Source organism: Nerophis lumbriciformis, linkage group LG01, assembly GCF_033978685.3.
Source record: "Nerophis lumbriciformis linkage group LG01, RoL_Nlum_v2.1, whole genome shotgun sequence".
Taxonomy (NCBI): Eukaryota; Metazoa; Chordata; class Actinopteri; order Syngnathiformes; family Syngnathidae; genus Nerophis; species Nerophis lumbriciformis.
In genome coordinates this window covers 54022214-54042424 of record NC_084548.2, presented here as the reverse complement: position 1 = coordinate 54042424, position 20211 = coordinate 54022214, and the positions used below count along the sequence as shown (strand labels likewise).

The window sequence follows — 20211 nt, the reverse complement described above, 5'->3', positions numbered from 1 at the left end:
CTTGCCCAAGGACTCAACAGCAGTGACTAGGATGGCGGAAGCGGGGATCGAACCTGCAACCCTCATGTTGCTGGCACGGCCGCTCTACCAACCGAGCAATACCGGTTGGTAAGTAAGTAAGTAGTGCATAGTACACGCAAAAACCTCATTTAAATAAGGCAGTCTGCACCAAATTTCAATTGCATAGATCACACACAACACGCCCGCTAGTAGTACACACAGTTTTATAGTTTGCACACGCTGATTAGCATGTGTTGTTTGGATCTTATAAGATCCAAAGATCCAAATTTGTGCTTACTGAGCATAAAACTTTGTGTGACGAAGTTCACCCTCTTTATGGTGGTTTATTGTCCCTTTAGCGGATACATGTAGGGTATACGTGGGGTCTTAAAAAGTCTTAAAGCCAACGATTTCAATTGAAGGCATTAAAATGTCTAACATTTTCCAAAAATCTCAAAATAGGTCTTAAATACGATTTTAAAATTCTGTTAACGATACTTATATTTAAAACATGCATAAAATTCAGCCTTGCTTTTAAATGTTTACATTTTTGAGGAAGCTATAACGTAACTACAAAATGTAACTAAAGTAGGCTACCTGTGCTGTCCGGTCAGAGTTGAACGAGCGCCACTCAGCTATTGTGTGTTGTGCGCGCGCAGCGATGCATTGTTAAGGCTTAGCATAGCAGCGGAGAAAACTTAACAAAAGCCCACAGCAAAGCCGAATTACTTGCAAAAGATGGGTAAGTGCAAGATCAATGATTAGTGGCTCCAGAACAATCAATTTAATGCATGCTTGAATCAGGTGGATGGCAACGTGTTTAGGACCCGGCTCCGGAGTCATCGAAGAGGGAAGCGTTTGTAAACATTGCGGTGAAAGTGAATGGAATGATAATGAAAAAGTCAAAGTCTGTCTAAGTCTGCGTCCAAAGATACTGAAACGCCGCTAACACTTGCACAACTATACATGATCAACTTAACCCTCCAAAAGGAGTGTTATGTGAGTTAAGTGCCACCAATTGCCAAAGGGAATCGATCAAAGATGTTTACCAGTGAAATCATACAATTACATACAGTAAACACACGATAATTTATCTGTGGTAGTAGTGTACTCACAGCAGTAAAACTATAAAAAAACACATTTATCCTGTATTTTTTCTATTATTTATAGAGATGTCCGATAATATCGTCCATAAATGCATTAAAAAGTAATATCGGAAATCATCGGTATCGTTTTTTTTATTATCGGTATCATTGTTTTTTTTAAATGTATTTATTTATTTATTTATTTTATGAAATCAACATAAAAAACACAAGATACACTTACAATTAGTGCACTAACCCAAAAAACCTCCCTCCCCCATTTACACTCATTCACACTCATTCACACAAAAGGGTTGTTTCTTTCTGTTATTAATATTCTGGTTCCTACATTATATATCAATATATATCAATACAGTCTGCAAGGGATACAGTCCGTAATCGCACATGATTGTGTGTGCTGCTGGTCCACTAATAGTACTAACCTTTAACAGTTCATTTTACTAATTTTCATTAATTACTAGTTTCAATGTAACTGTTTTTATATTGTTTAACTTTCTTTTTTATTCAAGAAAATGTTTTAATTAATTTATCTTATTTTATTTTATTTTTATTTTTATAAAGTACCTTATCTTCACCGTACCTGGTTGTCCAAATTAGGCATAATAATTTGTTAATTCCACGACTGTATATATCGGTATCGGTAATTAAAGAGTTGGACAATATCGGAATATCGGATATCGGCAAAAAGCCATTATCGGACATCCCTAATTATTTATTCCAATCATTTCAGGTCACCTTCTTGTGCCTATTCTTTTCTCCAAGTTTATACAACACCTAACATTAAAATCTAAACAGGTTGTATGGTTGGGTGAAGAAAGCAAGGAATATTTGCGAATCTTGTCACGCTTAAAACAAAAAAATAGTCCCTGTTTATTAGCAATATGTTTTTTGAAAAAAGTCACAAAAATAAGTACAAATATATTTATACATACCAGATACAAAATTAGCTGAGCAGATTTTAATGGTATCCACAAATTCACATCCGAATTCTGTTTCAGGCTTGCAAGCCATAATCGCCATCATTCTTTTTAGACCATCGCTCTGCCTGCATCCTTTGATTTTCACAACTATGTGCAGATACAGTAGTACTGTAGATGTTTTTTTCATCTGTATTCTCAATTCTGACAGCCGCAAAAACGATGCAAAAGTTCAGCAGAGATGCTAACTGTCCCTTTCACAGACAATATTTTTGTACTTTCCTCTACCATTGCTGACGTGCTGGCTTTCAATTAGTTTAAAATACAGAGGCTTCTGGTGTATTTATTTAGTTTAACCATTTTGTTTTCCAACGTGAAAGTGGAGTGAATGAAATCATTTACCGTATTTTTTGGACTATAAGTTGCTCCGGAGTATACGTCGCACCGGCCGGAAATGCACAATAAAGAAGAAAAAAAACATATATACGTCGCACTGGAGTATAAGTCGCATTTTTGGGGGAAATGTATTTGATAAAACCCAACACCAAGAATAGACATTTGAAAGGCAATTTAAGATAAATAAAGAATAGTGAACAACAGGCTGAATAAGTGTACGTTATATGACGCATAAATAACCAACTGAGAACGTGCCTGGTATGTTAACGCAACACATCATGGTAAGAGTCATTCAAAAAACTATAACATATAGAACATGCTATACGTTTACCAAACAATCTGTCACTCCCGATCGCTAAATCCCATGAAATCTTCCTCCTCGGTGTCGCTCCTGGTATGCCCCGCTAGCGTCCATTCTTTCTGCTGATCGCCGTTTTCTGGTGCATATTTCACTATGTCCAGCTTGTAATCTGCAGTATATGATTTCCTTTTCGGTGCCATTTTAGTTCAGTCCTTCTCAGTTTTTATAAGTTACCGCGATTGTAGCGTATAGCATATAGCAGTTAGCATTCCAAAACCCACAATGCACTTCTGCCATTACCCGCCGTATTGTTATTGGTTGGCGTGTGAGTGACGATTGCTGACGTGTGTGTGACGATGGCGGACATTTGCTTCGTCGCTCACGCGAATGAGATAAATAATATTATTTGATATTTTACGGTAATATGTTAATAATTTCACACATAAGTCGCTCCGCAGTATACGTCGCACCCACGGCCAAACTATGAAAAAAACGTTGACTTATAGTCCGAAAAATACAATATTTACAATTCATTTTGACCCTCTGATTTCCCTTTATGTCTTTGTACTTTTTTGTCCGTATGGATGTGTAATGGTCTTAAATACATTCATCATGGTCTTAAACAAGTCTTAAAAACTTGTTGAAACCTGCAGAGACCCGGTATCGGGCTGTTATGTTGCACTCCACATTATTATCCATGATTGAGTCTTACTGTTGTCATTGCAGAACCCCACTGCATGCAGCCTATGCTCTGGTATTTTGGTGCTGAAAATGAGATTTCAATATACAGCTTATTTGCATTGCATTTGCAAAAATATGCATACAAATCACTGCATTAGCAAACATTTTCCTGCTCAGCACCAGAACCCCAAACATGGGAGCCACAAAGGCAAATTTGAGATGGCTCCTCGCTCATTGCTAAAATCACTTTGACAGCAATGTGTCGGCTTGGATGAAATGTGAGCGCACAGATGAGACGCTGAATTGGCTAATTGCTAAGCAAATGCATCGCACAGCTCTGCGAAGTGCAGGTGGCCCTCTGTCTCAGATAGGCTACTTAACGTGGTTAGCGGACTCCCAGTGTTCCCGGCCATCTGTTTGGGATCAAAGTGATCTGGTTAGATCAGACGACCCTGTTCTGTCAAAAAATTAATAGCACATTTGGATAAATGCTAATTGAGTGACTGTGCTGCACAAATTCAGTAAAGCCGGAAAGGGCACGGGATTTCGCAATGCATTGTAGGGCCGCAACCGCCATTTCTGCTGGCTAGGACTTTTGTTTGTAAGGCTCTACTGTATCTGCTGTATTGTGACAGAGGGAGCAACAGACTGGATGAAAATTTATTTGACAAAAGACAAAAATTAGGGTCCAGACCGAGACAACCTCGACCCTATTCCAAAGTTTCACTATCTCGAAAAGTAAGTAAAATTGCTTAAATTGATCCATTTGAGCACATCCTGTGGAAAAGAGATTTGAATTAATTCATTTATTTCATAAGCAGGGATCTTTTAAAAACACACAAAACCATTATTACTTGTATCTCCTCATTTCTGAGTAAAATATGTATTCATTTTTGTGCTAACACATGACGAAAAGTAAACAGATATTTTTTTCTAAAATAGTATATGTTGTTTGTAGCCCGCAGCTAGCTTGGTTAATGCTAACAGCCTACTAAATGCTACGTGTGAAACAGAATAACATAGACTTTGTTTCGAATTTACCAATATGTGCCAGTTGATGGCGCTAAAAGTGTCATCTCTTTGTTAGCTCACTATCCCGAGTTCCTTGGCTTGGCTTCAACACAAAAAAAAATGTTCCCCCCTGAAATGATCATGTAAACGATTGTGGCATGTTTGCACCATGTTTTAAACCTGTTAAAGTAAATATCAAAATTTTAGAGTGTAAATGAGCTATTCAGAAGCCCAAGAAATCCACAGCGCACTGCGTTTACTACGTCACCCTTTCAAAGCCTATATTGTACTTTCCCTGCTCTCCCATCTCCTCTTCCATAGATGCCATAGCTTGTTTTCTCACGCTCTTTCAGCATTTCCTGAAGCATCTTGAAGAAAACAACAGCAGAAGAGGATGCAAAACAGAATACAAGCAGCGTACTTTATTTTTCCCTAGTTTTCGAGGCCGAGTGTTGTTTTTTTTCTCGTTTATCCACAGGTTCTGACTCAGTCTTTCTCTCCTTGAGGCTGCTCCTGATTTTCAGGATTGCATTTGCCTTGACTCGTTTATATTATTTCAATCCAAACCCTTCTTCTAAGAAATCAGAATCATTAGAGCGATGACCACAAAATACAATTAGTCTGTCCCATTGTGCGTGAGTCACTTTGTTCGGAGAAGTCCATACTTTCCTTATAACATTTGGAAATATGCAGGCTGACCCCTTTGTTAGTTGTATTGATACAACCTGCAACAATGCAGCTGGCAGACATACTGTATGTGCTAATACCATTAAATTATGCCCAAAAATAGTGTGATTCAGGATGAAAATACTACCAAAACACACAGGGCCTGATTCACTAAAGGTTTGCGTGTACTAAAAAATGTGCAAACTTGATAGCACTTGCAAAGCTGATCTACCAAATGTGTGCAAAGTGTATTGTGTCTGTTTTGCGTCTCTGCCTTCATTAATATGCAGAATAAATGCTGATCATCAAAACACCCATAATACTGGGAAGAGCAAATATATTATAAATTACACGCAATGTGATTTATCAACACTCATCACCATTTTGGGAACACTATTTTGCGTTTTATTTAGCACGTGTGAAAAGGAGGTGCAAACTGACAGGTACACACATGGTTGTGAGAGAGGAGTGCTTGCGCTGCACGGACACACGAGGGACAGAGAATCTTCCGTCCTACGTGTACTTTTCAACGTATTTTGACGATCAAAAATAAAAAATATCAGACACGTCATCTATTCAGCAACATCCTTTTATATTTTCATAGCTGCAAGATGACTTAAAGGGGAACTACACTTTTTTTGGAATTATGCCTATCGTTCACAATCATTATGAGACACATAACGACAGATCGATTTTTTTTGGTAATACATTGTAAGCATTAAATAAATGCGATCAAAAGTCCGCTTACAATAGAGTCTATGGGAGCCGTTCAATTCAGTCTATAAAGCCCTTAAAAAAACATCCAAACACCTCCATTGAGGTTTTATGTACATGATGTAAGTATATATGTAACAGGCACATTCATAATAACCTTGAATATTTACGTATTTTAAGCAACCAGATGTTTGCTTTTTCTTTTTCTTCATCATTCATTTCTGCTCACTCCAGACTTTGTGAGAGCCAACAAACATCACTTACTGTATAAGGTCTGCTGTCAGTAGGATTTCAACTGCTGGGATGTTCATTTATTCCCATTTAGATAAAAAATTATTCATAGTCCTCGCGAAGAAACGAAGTGAGGCGGGGTAAGGACGCAGGGGAAACAGGCGCTTTTCGTGTCATCCTCGCCAGTTCCAGGTCCATGGCGGTCAAAATGTCCCAACTTGTCGGATTATCTCCTCAGTTGGTGGTGTTCTTGTTATATTTCTGTTTGAAAAATGTAACTGAGAGCAAGTTGCAAACAGCTCCTTTTGAAATATGTATTTATTTCTAGTTCTTATATTCTTATTTTTCGAAAAAAAAAAGAAAAAAAAAAAGTTGTTAGTATGGAATTAATTTAGTGGCGGTACGGTATGATATGCTTATAATTAACAAATGTATTCATTTATGATGGAAATGTGTATGTAATCAAACAAAACATCTGTCAACTGACATCTGTCACAAGGGCATGACAAACACAATTATAATAAAACTGCATTTTGTAACAAAATAAATAACACCCCAAAAAAAAAAACACAGTAGATGTGCCTGTTTTGTTAAGAGTAGCGCCAATTTTAAAGTACATGGAACTGTCATCTAAAGAGTGAAGACATTTGTATTATGGTGATGAGCCGCAGCTGAAAAAAGTGAACATTTTTGTGAGGACGATGCAGAAGGTACATGCACTTACTTTGCAACAGAAGTGGATACGGGCAATGTTGAGGTGCTATTGCTAGGCAGAAGGTATGTGCAGACGCCGTCTGAGCATAACAAAACAGTAATCGCCATTCCAAGCATTTTTCATCGCCGAGTATGTTTTCTTATTTCATTATAGCGAATCTGGCTGCCACATCATTTTATGAGGCACTTTTTTTTACTAAATGTATTCATTCTTTCCATTTTGACAGAACAAACATGTAATGCATGCAATTGCATATCTTTTCAACTTTAATATCATCTAATAATGGAACAAATACTACATTATCATTACATTCCAAGTATATTTTTTGTTACAATAAAGATAAATACTTAAATATCTTCTTGATTTATGATTTCAAAGTGAGTTATCCATCCAATTGTACACTATAAAAAGTAGATTTTACGGTTAAAAAAAGGGGGCTGCTCAACCGGCAGAATGTTTACTGCAGAAAAAATATGGTACCGTTTTTTGGTTTCTCATAGTCATTCACATCGACGTCCCACTGGGGTGAGTTTTTCCTTGCCCGTATGTGGGCTTTGTACCGAGGATGTCGTTGTGGCTTGTGCAGCCCTTTGAGACACTTGTGATTTAGGGCTATATAAATAAAGATTGATTGATTGATTGATGATGGTTTTTCCATTTACAGTAATACGCCGTGAAAGCAACAACTGTAATTTTTACAGTACAAAACCGGCGGATTAGTCACCAGAATTTTATCGTTAAAAAACTGTGACACGGTTTTTTTTATTTACAGTAATACACATCCCAAAACGCCATAACATTTACAGTTAAATTCTGGCGAGTGAGCTGCCAGGTATTTACTGTAAGATGCACAGATGTATTTTTACAATGTACGTTAAAAAATATACATAATGATTCTGTAATCACATTATGAGGCAGCTCCTCATACATTTATATTAATAAATTATCTACAGTTACAAACGGCACTCTGAGGGCAGCCATAACTGCAATGTGGCCCTCAATGACACACATGCTCGAAATGTTAAAATGCAATCGACATAAATGAGCACAACATCGAACAGTGGAAATGTGGGTTTGTGTACTATCAAGTTCATATCTTCAGCTATTGAAATTGAATGTTTAAAACATTTTTTTTTAAATAAGACTATAAATAAGTACACAGATGTGCTGTGACTAGTAAAAAGTATGATCAATAGACCTGGAACGTGATAGTATCATGTTTATATACCTATACATTACTAACGTCTTTATATATATATATATATATATATATATATATATATATATATATATATATATATATATATATATATATATATATATATATATATATATATATATACCGGTATATATATATATAAGGTAGGAAAGAGGGAGATAGAGGAAGGGGAAGGAAAAAAAAAAAATGTATCCACAATTGTACATTTGACATTTTGACATTTGAACAATCGTATAGGTATGTGTAGATATATATATATATATATATATATATATATATATATATATATATATATATATATATATATATATATATATATATATGTGTGTGTATAGTCGAGGTTTCTGTGGTTTATCCATTATACAGTGCTCAATACCAGGGTATTGAGCAGGGAAATATATATATATATATATATATATATATATATATATATATATATATATATATATATATATATATATATATATATATATATATATATATATATATATATATATATATATATATATATATATATATATATATATATATATATATATATATATATATATATAGGGACGGCGTGGCGCAGTGGAAGAGTGGCCGTGCGCGACCCGGGGGTCCCTGGTTCAATCCCCACCTAGTACCAACCTCGTCATGTCCGTTGTGTCCTGAGCAAGACACTTCACCCTTGCTCCTGATGGCTGCTGGTTAGCGCCTTGCATGGCAGCTCCCTCCATCAGTGTGTGAATGGGTAAATGTGGAAGTAGTGTCAAAGCGCTTTGAGTACCTTGAAGGTAGAAAAGCGCTATACAAGTACAACCCATTTATCATTTATTTATTTATATATATATATATATATATATATATATATATATATATATATATATATATATATATATATATATATATATACATATATATATATATATAAATATATATATATATATATATATATATATGAAAAAGTGCAATATATTTATCTGTACAGTAATCTATTTATTTATTTATATATATTTATTTATTTTATATATATATTTATATATTATTTATATATTTATTTATTTATTTGCATATGCACCTTATTGATTTTTTATCCTGCACTATCATGAGCTTATGTAACGAAATTTCGTTCTTATCTGTGCTGTAAAGTTCAAATTTGAATGACAATAAAAAGGAAGTCGAAGTCGAAGTCGAAGTCGAAGTCATATATATATACATATATATGTGTATATATATATATATATATATATATATATATATATATATATATATATATATATATATATATATATATACACATATATATATGTGTGTGTATATATATATATATGTATATATATATATATATATATATATATATATATATATATATATATATATATATATATATATATATATATAAATATATGTATGTATATATTGATAAATGCATGTATTTACATGCTTAACAATGCATGTGATCAAGTACTATGATTTTGACAAAGACTCTAGAGTCCTTTCTTGTGTTTCTTTGTCTCAAGATCGATTTCCTATTTTTTTTCTTTTTTTTAATCTCTATTTGACATGTACAAAGTGAATGTGGAAAAGGTAGACATAATAAGCTTTTAGCTTCAGCCTATACCTTTTTGGTCAGGAAATGTAAACCGATACTTTAATTTATTTATCTGCTATGCACTTGAAGTGTACCGTTCATATGAACTGATGACCAAATAAGGAAAAAAAATTATAAAATCCGCGGTGACTGGCTAATTGTTTTGGTAGCAGCTAAGCTAGCATGTTGCGAGAGCGGCAATAGTGTGTGCACGTGATCATTTCTGTGTAGAGCAGATGCACAGAGGATTGATATATTGCTTGTATGGTCTGCTGACAACAATGTTACTTTTCCAAAAATCTTACCCTAGTTCGATTCACTTTTGAATGGATTTATTGTGGGGGGGGGGGGGCAAAATGTGAATGAGCCTTTTTATTTTTTCTACTGGCACAATCAATTTTTTAGACGCATATGCGAATGAAATTCTTGGTTAGCCGGATAGCCTTCACCTTGCAACTCTATAAAAGTTGGCCCTGAAAGCAGCCCAACAGTAAAGGCATCAACCATTCTCCATCATCCTGACATCAAGGAGGAGGAAAAACGTATTTTTCTTTCTTCTTGCATCCAAACCTGACCTGACAGAATAAATGTAACATATTATATATATATATATATATATATATATATATATATATATATATATATATATATATATATATATATATATTTATTTATATTATAATTTATTGCTGCACTCTGCTTGCATCATGTGGCTACATAAAAAAAGGTCGGTAACACTTTAGTATGGGGAACATATTCACCATTAATTAGTTATTTATTAAAGTAACAAATACTTAATTTAGAGTTTTTTGGACACTAGGGGAACATATATGGGTTAGGGTGAAGTGAAGTGAAGTGAAGTGAAGTGAATTATATTTATATAACGCTTTTCTCTAGTGACTCAAAGCGCTTTACATTGTGAAACCCAATATCTAAGTTACATTTTTTTAAACCACTGTGGGTGGCACTCGGAGCAGGTGGGTAAAGTGTCTTGCCCAAGGACACAACGGCAGTGACTAGGATGGCGGAAGCGGGGATCGAACCTGGAAACCTCAAGTTACTGGCACGGCCACTCTACCAACCGAGCTATACCGCCCCAAGGGTTAGGGTTAGAGTTCAGGTTGGGGTTGAGGTTAGGGTTAGGGTTAGGGTTAGGGTTAGGGTTATGGTTAGGGTTAGGGTTAGGTTTGGGGTTAGGGTAAGGGTAGGGGTTGGGGTTAGGTTTGGGGTTGGGGTTAGGGTTAGGGTTAGGATTGGGGTTAGGGTTACTAATAAGCAATAAGGATTAGGGTTAGGGTTTGGGTTAGTTAACCCTTAGTTAATGGCTTACTGGTTGTATAATAAGGCCATGTAGAATAATGCATTAATAAGTACTTAATAATAACTAATTAAGAGCCAATATGTTACTAATTTGCATGTTAATAAGCAATTAATTAATGGTGAATATGTTCCCCATACTAAAGTGTTACCAAAAGATCTTTTGCAGCTGAGAACCAACAGTATATTTATTTTTGCATGCTCCCAATTTGTTGTGCTTGTAAATGAAAGTCATCAGCTGCTGTCTTTTGGAATAAACACACAGGAATTAGTTGCCCCCCCCCCCCTAATAGCCGTTGTCACATCGTGGCTGCCTTGTTGTGGCAACAAGTGGCGACTTCTTATGTGTACAGTGTAAATGTTTTTTGTCAGACTCTGTTCCTAGCTTCTTTCACGGCTCAGTCCGGAAGTGTTTGGAATCCATCTGGATTTAATTTCATTCACATTTTCACGGTTAAATATGCATGAATTGTTTGTACGCTAATCCGCGGTCACGTGCCCCGGGTGCCGAACACAAACACACACACACACACACACGCACACACACACACACACAAGTCTTGCAGCAGAGCAGTTGTTTGTCACAAGTGTGGGTACTGTGACAGTCTGAAACAGTCATTTCCATTTAGCCCTAAGATGTCCTATTCAAACGTATTGAAAAGTGTCCTTTATGTGTATGCTTGCATGTCTTTTTCTCATTATTGATGATCTGATCTTCAGAGGAAACACTCTGTGCTCCGGTCATAGGGTCAAGTGACTTTCCCAGGCTGGAGTGTGTTTCTGTGCACAGTGTGTGTGTTTACGTACTGTACGTGTGTGTTTGAGAGGGGAAGTCCACAGCTCAAGGCTCCGTTTCTGATGTTCAGGCTTTGGCTGTGAACGGGTAAAGGGGAATCACTAACAGACACTCATCCAAAAACACAGCAGAGGCTAAAAGCAGCACGGCGGAGGAATGCGTCTGAGGTTGATGACCCCCACAAGGCAAACTGTCACAGATAATGCTGTTGTTCCCTCGCCGTCATCGTCAACAATATTGGCCTGTTTCTTAACGCTAAAACTCATTTCTTACACTCTTGACCGGATTATATTTCTGTCACACTGCACTAAAATTGCGTCCACTCCCCTCAACATTCTGGCTATGTTCACGAATGTTAATGTTATCACCATCTAGGGAATCTAAGGTTTCAGAAAGGCCATGTTTCTCCGCAAACTTATCTTTGGTTCGGTCAGTGTCTGACATGTTGTTTTCCACAGTTACAACTATGCGGTGAAATCATACAACATTCAACAATTGCTTGAACCTCCCTTCTGAATGGCAGTAATGAATAGAAGTGTTATTTCCAGTCAGTAAGTGAGATTAGGTTGTTTTATACAGTCCAATCAGATCCAGCACAATAGCTGTGTTGCAAAACATTGTTATATATTGAGTTGAAAGATGTCTCATTTTTAAAAATTGAGATGGGTTATACTTGTATAGCGCTTTTCTACCTTCAAGGTACTCAAAGCGCTTTGACACTATTTCCACATTCACCCATTCACACACACTGATGGCGGGAGCTGCCATGCAAGGCCCTAACCACGACCCATCAGGAGCAAGGGTGAAGTGTCTTGCTCAAGGACACAACGGACGTGACGAGGTTGGTAGTAGGTGGGGATTGAACCAGTAACCCTCAGGTTGCTGGCACGGCCACTCTCCCAAATGCGCCATGCTGTCCCCAATATAAGATAATCAATACACTCTTCCAATAAAGTCATAATGACTGTTCTAAATGTATAGTTTATTGGAATAATCTGTGATAAAATCACTTGGTAACATTTTAGTATGGGGAACATATTTACCATTAATTTAGTTGCTTATTAACATGCAAATTAGTAACACATTGGCTCCTAATTAGTCATTATTAAGTACTTATTAATGCCTTATTCTGCATGGCCTTATTATACAACCAGTAAGCCATTAAGTAAGACTCTTCCCTCAATAACCTCAGAATGATTGCTTATTAGTAACCCTAACCATAACCATAACCCTAACCCTAACCCTTATATGTTCCCCTTGTGTCCAAATAAAGTTAAAGTTAAAGGACCAATGATTGTCACACACACACTAGGTGTGGTGAAATTTGTCCTCTGCATTTGACCCATCCCCTTGTTCACCCCCTGGGAGGTGAGGGGAGCAGTGGGCAGCAGCGGGGCTGCGCCTGGGAATAATTTTTGGTGATTTAACCCCTCAATTCCAACCCTTGATGCTGAGTGCCAAGCAGGGAGGTAATGGGTCCCATTTTTATAGTCTTTGGTATGACTTGGCCGGGGTTTGAACTCACAACCTACCGATCTCAGGGCGGACACTCTAACCACAAGGCCACTGAGTAGGTAACTCTAAATTAAGTTGTTGTTACTTAGTATATGTTACCCATACTTAAGTGTTACCAATCACATATATGAAAACATGAGAAAAAAACAAAAACCTGAAGCTAATGATTAGATTTAATTCATCCCTCTAACAAAGAGGTGGCCAAACTTGTTTCACTTTACTGAAAAGTCAAAGTATGCAGGAAGCCATTTTCATATATTTTTTTATTTTGTAAAAAAAAAAAAAAAGTGCTTAAAACAGACATCATATTTATTTAAAGACACAATTTTGGGCCAGCTTTGTGTTATAGGTCAGTGGTCCCCAACCACCGGTCAGGGGACCTGTACCGGTCTGTGACGTATTTGCTACTGGGCCGCACAGAAACATTATTTATAAACTACCGCATTTTCTCTGACTTAACTTTCGCCTGCCCCACTTAACACACCAACAAGCTTGTTAATAAAAACATGCACCTGGGGATAGGTTGATTAGCAACACTAAATTGGCCCTAGTGTGTGAATGTTGTCTGTCTGTCTGTGTTGCCCCTGTGATGAGGTGGCGACTTGTCCAGGGTGTACCCCACCTTCCGCCACAATGCAGCTGAGATAGACTCCAGCACCCCCCGTAACCCCAAAAGGGACAAGCGGTAGAAAATGGATGGATGGATAGACTCCTTTGTAATAATAGTACATGGGACAATGCACATTAATGGACATATAAAATGTTAATGTGCCAGATTGTAGCCAAAGGCTAATTTTTCATTCTCATTTTTTTGCTGTGTTTATCTGCCACACATAGAAAGCCGGTCGGTGAAAATAATGCATACATTAAACAGGTCCCCGGTGGAAAAAAGGTTGGGGAACCCAGTTATAGGTGACAAAATATTATTATTAATAATTTATTTAAAAAAAGTTGGTTTTTTTTCATATTTTTTTTGCCGTTTTTAAAAAAAAACAACATCAATCAATCAATCAAAGTGTATTTTCATCGCCCTTTATCACAAGTGGTCTCAAAGGGCTGCACAAGCCACAACGACTACATCGGGGCAAGAAAAAATTCAACCCAATGGGATACAATGAGAAACCTTGGAGGGGACCGCAGATGTGGTGCAATGGACGTCCAGTGGATCTAGTTAATAGTGTGAGAGTCCAGTCCATAGTGGGGCCAGCAGGGGATCATCTTGAATGGAGACAAGTCAGCAGCGCAGAGACATCCCTTACTGATGCACAGAGGAGTGGTCCACCCCGGGTAACGACTTTGAACAGCTAGCGTGTCATCCGTGGTCACCTAATAACCTCGCCACGCAGGAGAGAGGGGCAGAGCAGAAAAGAGACGGCAGATCAACTGGTCTAAAAAGGGGGGTCTATTTAAAGGTTAACATATACAAATGAGTTTTAAGATGGGACTTAAATGCTTCTACTGAGGTAGCATCTCTAACTGTTACCGGGAGGGCATTCCAGAGTACTGGAGCCCGAATAGAAAACGCTCTATAGCCCGCAGACTTTTTTTGGGCTCTGGGAATCACTAATAATTCGGGGTTCTTGGAACGCAGATTTCAATCAGCAAGATAGGATGGAGGTAGACCGCTTACTATTTTATACGTAAGTAGTAAAACCTTAAAGTCGCATCTTAAGTGCATAGGATGCCAGTGCCGGTGAGCCAGTATAAGTGTAATATGATCAAACTTTCTTGTTTTTCTGTTGTTTTTTTCCCCCAAAATATGTTGTTCCTCTAAGAATATGATAATAATACTAATAATAATGACAACAATAGTAATAATATTACGAGTTTGTAACTCCACAACTTAGTGTGTCAAAAATCCTGCCTGTAAGAAAACAAGTGTTTAGTTATACTTTTACCAATGATTACTATGGTTGTTAATTCATTTATTGGTTAAATAGTATTGAATTTTTGTTAATATTTTAATTGTATTTGAATTTTTTCAGGGGGCTTTTAATATTTAAATCAAGGGTGTGCAAACTTTGCCCACCAAGGACCGCATAGTGAAAAGCCATGGGCTTGCATTGACAACACATGTGTGTGTGTGTGTGTGTGTCTCGTGTGTGTTCGCGCAAATCGGAGCGTGACGGCAGACAGTTTGACATTAACTGTCAAACAAAAAGCAATCGAACCAATTGATTCAAATTGATTAGACTTTCCTGTTATTATGCTTGCTACATACATACAGCAATTCTGGACCACCATCCGCTGCCTAAGGAGGGGGAAACAGTGCACTGTCAACACCGTATGTGGTGGGGATGCTGTGCTGCCGACGTCGACTCAGGCTGTTGTGAATCAGTGAGAAAATACTTCGAAGTCCTCCTCAATCTCACCAACACATATTCCAATGAGGAAGCAGTGCCTGGGGAATCTGTGGTGGGCTCTACTATTTCTCCGCCCGAGTTCCTTAAGGCTCTGGAGGCTGGGGGGGCTGTCTTGGTTGACAAGACTCTGCTGCATTGCGTGGACATCGAGGACGGTGTCTCTGGATTGGCTGACTGGCATAGTGGTTCCTCCATTTAAAAAAGGAAACCTTAGGGTGTGTTCCAATTATCGTGGGATCACACTCCTCATCATTCCCGTTAAGGTCTATTCAGGTGTACTGGAGAGGAGACTATGTCAGATAGTCAAACCTCGGATAGCAGTGTGGTTTTCGTTCTGGTCGTGGAACTGTGGACCAACTCTATACTCTCGGCAGGATTCTTGAGGGTGCATGGGAGCTTGCCCAACCAGTCCACTTGTGTTTTCTGGACTTGGAGAAGGCATTTGACCGTGTACCTTGGGAAGTCCTGTGGAATGTGCTCAGAGAGTATGGGGGATCGGACTGTCTGATTGTGACGGTCCGCTCCCTTTGTGATCAGTGTCAGAGCTTGGTCCGCATTGCCGGCAGTAAGTCGGACCCCTTTCCAGTGAGGGTTGAATTCCGCCAGTGCTGCCCTTTGTTACCAATTCTGTTCACAACAGAATTTCTAGGCACAGTCAGGGCTTTGAGGGGATCCGGTTTGGTGACTGCAGGATTAGGTCTCGCCTTTTTGCGGATAATGTGGTCTTGCTGGCTTCATCTGACCAAGATCTTCAGCTCTCACTGAATCGGTTCGCCGCTGAGTGTGAAGCGACTGGGATGAAAATCAGCACTTTCAAGTCTGAGTGCATGGTTCTCACCCGGAGAAGGGTGATGTGCCATCTCCGCGTTGGGGAAGAGATCCTTCCCCAAGTGGAGGAGTAGAAATACAATAATCAGGACAATAATCCTAGCACTGACTTAATAGAATTAACAAAACTCGGCTTCCCATCTGTGTCTAAAGCTGTGGGGAATGTCTTCCTGTCGTCATACAATTGTTTACATAATTGTTACATGCGGAGCAAGCCACAAGCCAACGTCACCATCCTCCAATCCGTCGCCCTTGTTCGTATGTTTATTGATCTGACACAAACCCGGCAGAGTTCACCATTTTCCCACGTTGTGACATTTCCTTCTTGTTGTGCGTTGCGTATTTTCAGATAACAGCCAACGTTGTCATCTTCCTTTGCACTAACATGATCGGGGTCTGCACCCACTACCCTGCTGAGGTCTCCCAGAGACAAGCCTTCCAGGAGACCAGAGGCTACATTCAGGCCAGAATTCACCTGCAGAGGGAAAACCAGCAGCAGGTACACACACACACACACACACAGCACATATTGGAGGTAATGACACAGGAGCCATCTGTTGGGAAAATGCATGCAAAAGAGCAACACATGCCGTCTCAATTTTCCTGTCTCATTTGTTTGTCTCAGTATTCCGAGGTCAACAATATGTTTCGAAGTGTAACACATAGCCCCGCTCTTGACTAACACATTCCCACGCAGATGCCAACCAGGCAGCGTGACTCATTACACACATTCTAACTGCGGAAACGTGACTAAATTAATGGACTCTCTCACTGTTGGGCTTTCTTTAATTTTCTTCTCCTCTCTTCTCTCTCCCTCTCGCTCGCTCGCTCTCTCAGGAGCGCCTACTACTGTCAGTGCTGCCAAGGCACGTTGCCATGGAGATGAAGGCCGATATCAATGCCAAGAAGGAAGATATGATGTTCCACAAGATCTACATCCAAAAACATGACAATGTTAGGTAAAGCCGGCGCGCACACACACACACACACACACACAGACACACTCACACACACGCACACACACACACACACAAAAGAGGTCGAAGATCTTCTCGACTTTGCTGTCACACGGTGTCGCCCATGGCACTGACCTCACTGACTGATGTGTCAGTTACACAGTCACTCCAGCAGCTATTTCCCTGACAGCATGTATTATGCATGTCCTTGTTTATCAACACTGACAGCACTGTGGCTCACTGCTGTGCGTTCTCCTGCAAATTATTGGAGCCGGTCCTCAAGTTTGCGCGCCCGCTGCTTTCGGCCCTCACCGCTGGGTTTCACCCCATGTGAGTGGAAATAACTCAGCCCTTACAAGCCGCGGCAAATCTCCACCCATTAGTTGACCGTGTATCCCCCTGTTGGGGCGTTTAATGTTGCCGTGGCGATTGGCGGTAGGGAACAAAGAAAACAAGGGAGAATGGCCTCTATCCGGTGACCCATATACGATATTTACCTGTGGAGTGCTTTGTCAAACAACTTGTTGCACAAAGGCATTTGTTGGTAGAGCAGCCGTGCCAGCAACTTGAGGGTTCCAGGTTCAATTCCCGCTTCCACCATTCATCCTTGGGCAAGACACGTTACCCAGCAGCTCCCAGTGCCACCCACACTGGTTTAAATGTAGCTTAGACTTAGACAAACTTTAATGATCCACAAGGGAAATTGTTCAACACAGTAGCTCAGTTACAATGATGGAAAGTGTAAGGATGGAAAGAACAATGCAGGTATAAATAGACTAATATAGCGATAAAAAATCTAACATATATATGAATATATACATAATATGTGTACAGAATAATATATATAAATATCGTAATATTGTAAAGATGTACATTGGCTGGGTTTCACTTTGAGTCTCTAGAGCAGGGGTGTCAAACTCATTTTAGCTCCGGGGCCACATGGAGGAACATCTATTCCCAAGTGGGCCAAACTGGTAAAATCATGGCATGATAACTTAAAAATAAAGACAACGTCCGATTGCTTTTTTTGTTTAAAAATATAACAAACACATTCTCAAAATGTTGGGGTTAATAGTCTTAACTCTATGTTAATTTGTCGTTATTTGTACTTTCTGAATAAATGATTTGTTCAGTTCAGTTCAATCAATCAATCAATCATTGTTTATTTATATAGCCCTAAATCACAAGTGTCTCAAAGGGCTGCACAAGCCACAACGACATCCTCGGTACAGAGCCCACATAAAGGCAAGGAAAAACTCACCCCAGTGGGACGTCGATGTGAATGACTATGAGAAACCTTGGAGAGGACCGCATATGTGGGTAACCCCCCCCCCCCCCCCCCCCTCTAGGGGAGACCAAATGCAATGGATGTCGAGTGGGTCTGACATAATATTGTGAGAGTCCAGTCCATAGTGGATCCAACATAATAGTAAGAGTCCAGTCCATAGTGGGGTCAGCAGGAAACCATCCCGAGCGGAGACGGGTCAGCAGCTTGGTTCAGTTCAGTTTCAGTATATTTCGAACATGCATACAATACAATGTAATTCATCACATATTTAGGGACCGCAATGTCCCTTTGGGACAGAGGACCCTATTGTAATTGTAAGGTTTTATTATTATCATACCGGCTGCCTCTTTGAGCTGTAATTTGACCCTCTTAACATGCTTCAAAACTCACCATATTTGACACACACATCAGGACTGGCGAAAATTGCCATCTAATAAAAAAACCAAACCCCAAAACTCAAAATTACGCTCCAGCGCCCCCTAGTAAAAAACACAGACAAAACTGCTTGTAACTTCCGGTAGGAATGTCGTAGAGACCTCTATGTAGGTCTGATTTAGACCTAGATTTTATACATTGACATCATTCAGCAAAAATCAACAAAAAGTTGGCAATTCCCCCTTCAAAACAAAAAAGTTTACTAAAAACAGTCACTTTTGCCTCTTTGAGCTGTAATTTGACCCCCTTAACATGCTTCAAAACTCACCAAACTGGACACACACATCAGGACTGGCAACAATTGCGATCTAATAAAAAACCCAACCCCAAAACTCAAAATTGCGCTCTAGCACCCCCTAGAAAGAAAACAGACAGAACTATTCCTAGGAAGAAAACTCAGACAAAACTGCCTGTAACTTCCAGTAGGAATGTCTTAGAGACATGAAACAAAAACCTCTATGTCGGTCTCACTTAGACCTACATTTCATATATTGACAACCCCCAGCTAAAATCAACAGGAAGTTTGCAATTCCCCCTTCAAAACAAAAGTTTTGTAAAAACCGGTCACCTTTTTTCAAACATTAGCTCCTCTAAGTGCGTTTGTTGTGTCGGCTTCAGTAGCACAGGAGAGAGATTGAACCCTTCTGATTAAAATTTGACGAAAGAGTTTTAATTACTGCTCCGGTTTGGATGTTATGTGCCGTCAAAGTCGGTCCCGTCCATCGCTGCTTGCAGCTTTAATTCCAGTTGTTTCATTACAGCACGTCCAAAAAGGAGTACAAAGAAACTGAGTTTATTTAATCCTACACCTTTTCCTACCATAGCAATTTTATCCTATTTCCTTTTTTCTGTAACAGAACAGTGAACAAACAAATAATATACCATAGTAAGTAAACAAATATTAAATACATAAATAATGTTTGTCTCAATAAAAAAAATGTTTTAAATAAAAATAAAGAAAGGGTTCAAGATGTTCATCATAATTCTTGTTCTGTGTACTTTGTGAACACCTGTTATTTGAACAGTCTCTTCTGTGTTTGATTTCTTTAGTTAATCCGTTCCATAATTTAATTCCATATACTGATATGCTAAAGATTTTAAGTGTTGTACGAGCAGTGTTGTTGAGAAGAATTGTTGTACATTCTTGGGTAGCAGGTTATAGTTTGCTTTGTGCATAATTTAAGCT

At 38.6% G+C, this 20211-nt stretch overlaps 1 protein-coding gene across 1 annotated transcript in view; it reads left to right on the top strand.

Annotated features, from left to right (window-relative positions):
• LOC133623666 (adenylate cyclase type 6-like) overlaps positions 1-20211 on the top strand; it is a 118336-nt gene that overhangs the window by 48581 nt on the left and 49544 nt on the right. Inside the window, exons 4-5 of the mRNA XM_061986945.2 lie at positions 16696-16845; positions 17184-17305. Of these exons, the coding sequence (XP_061842929.1) occupies positions 16696-16845; positions 17184-17305 (272 nt within the window). The remainder of the gene's footprint in view (positions 1-16695; positions 16846-17183; positions 17306-20211) is intronic.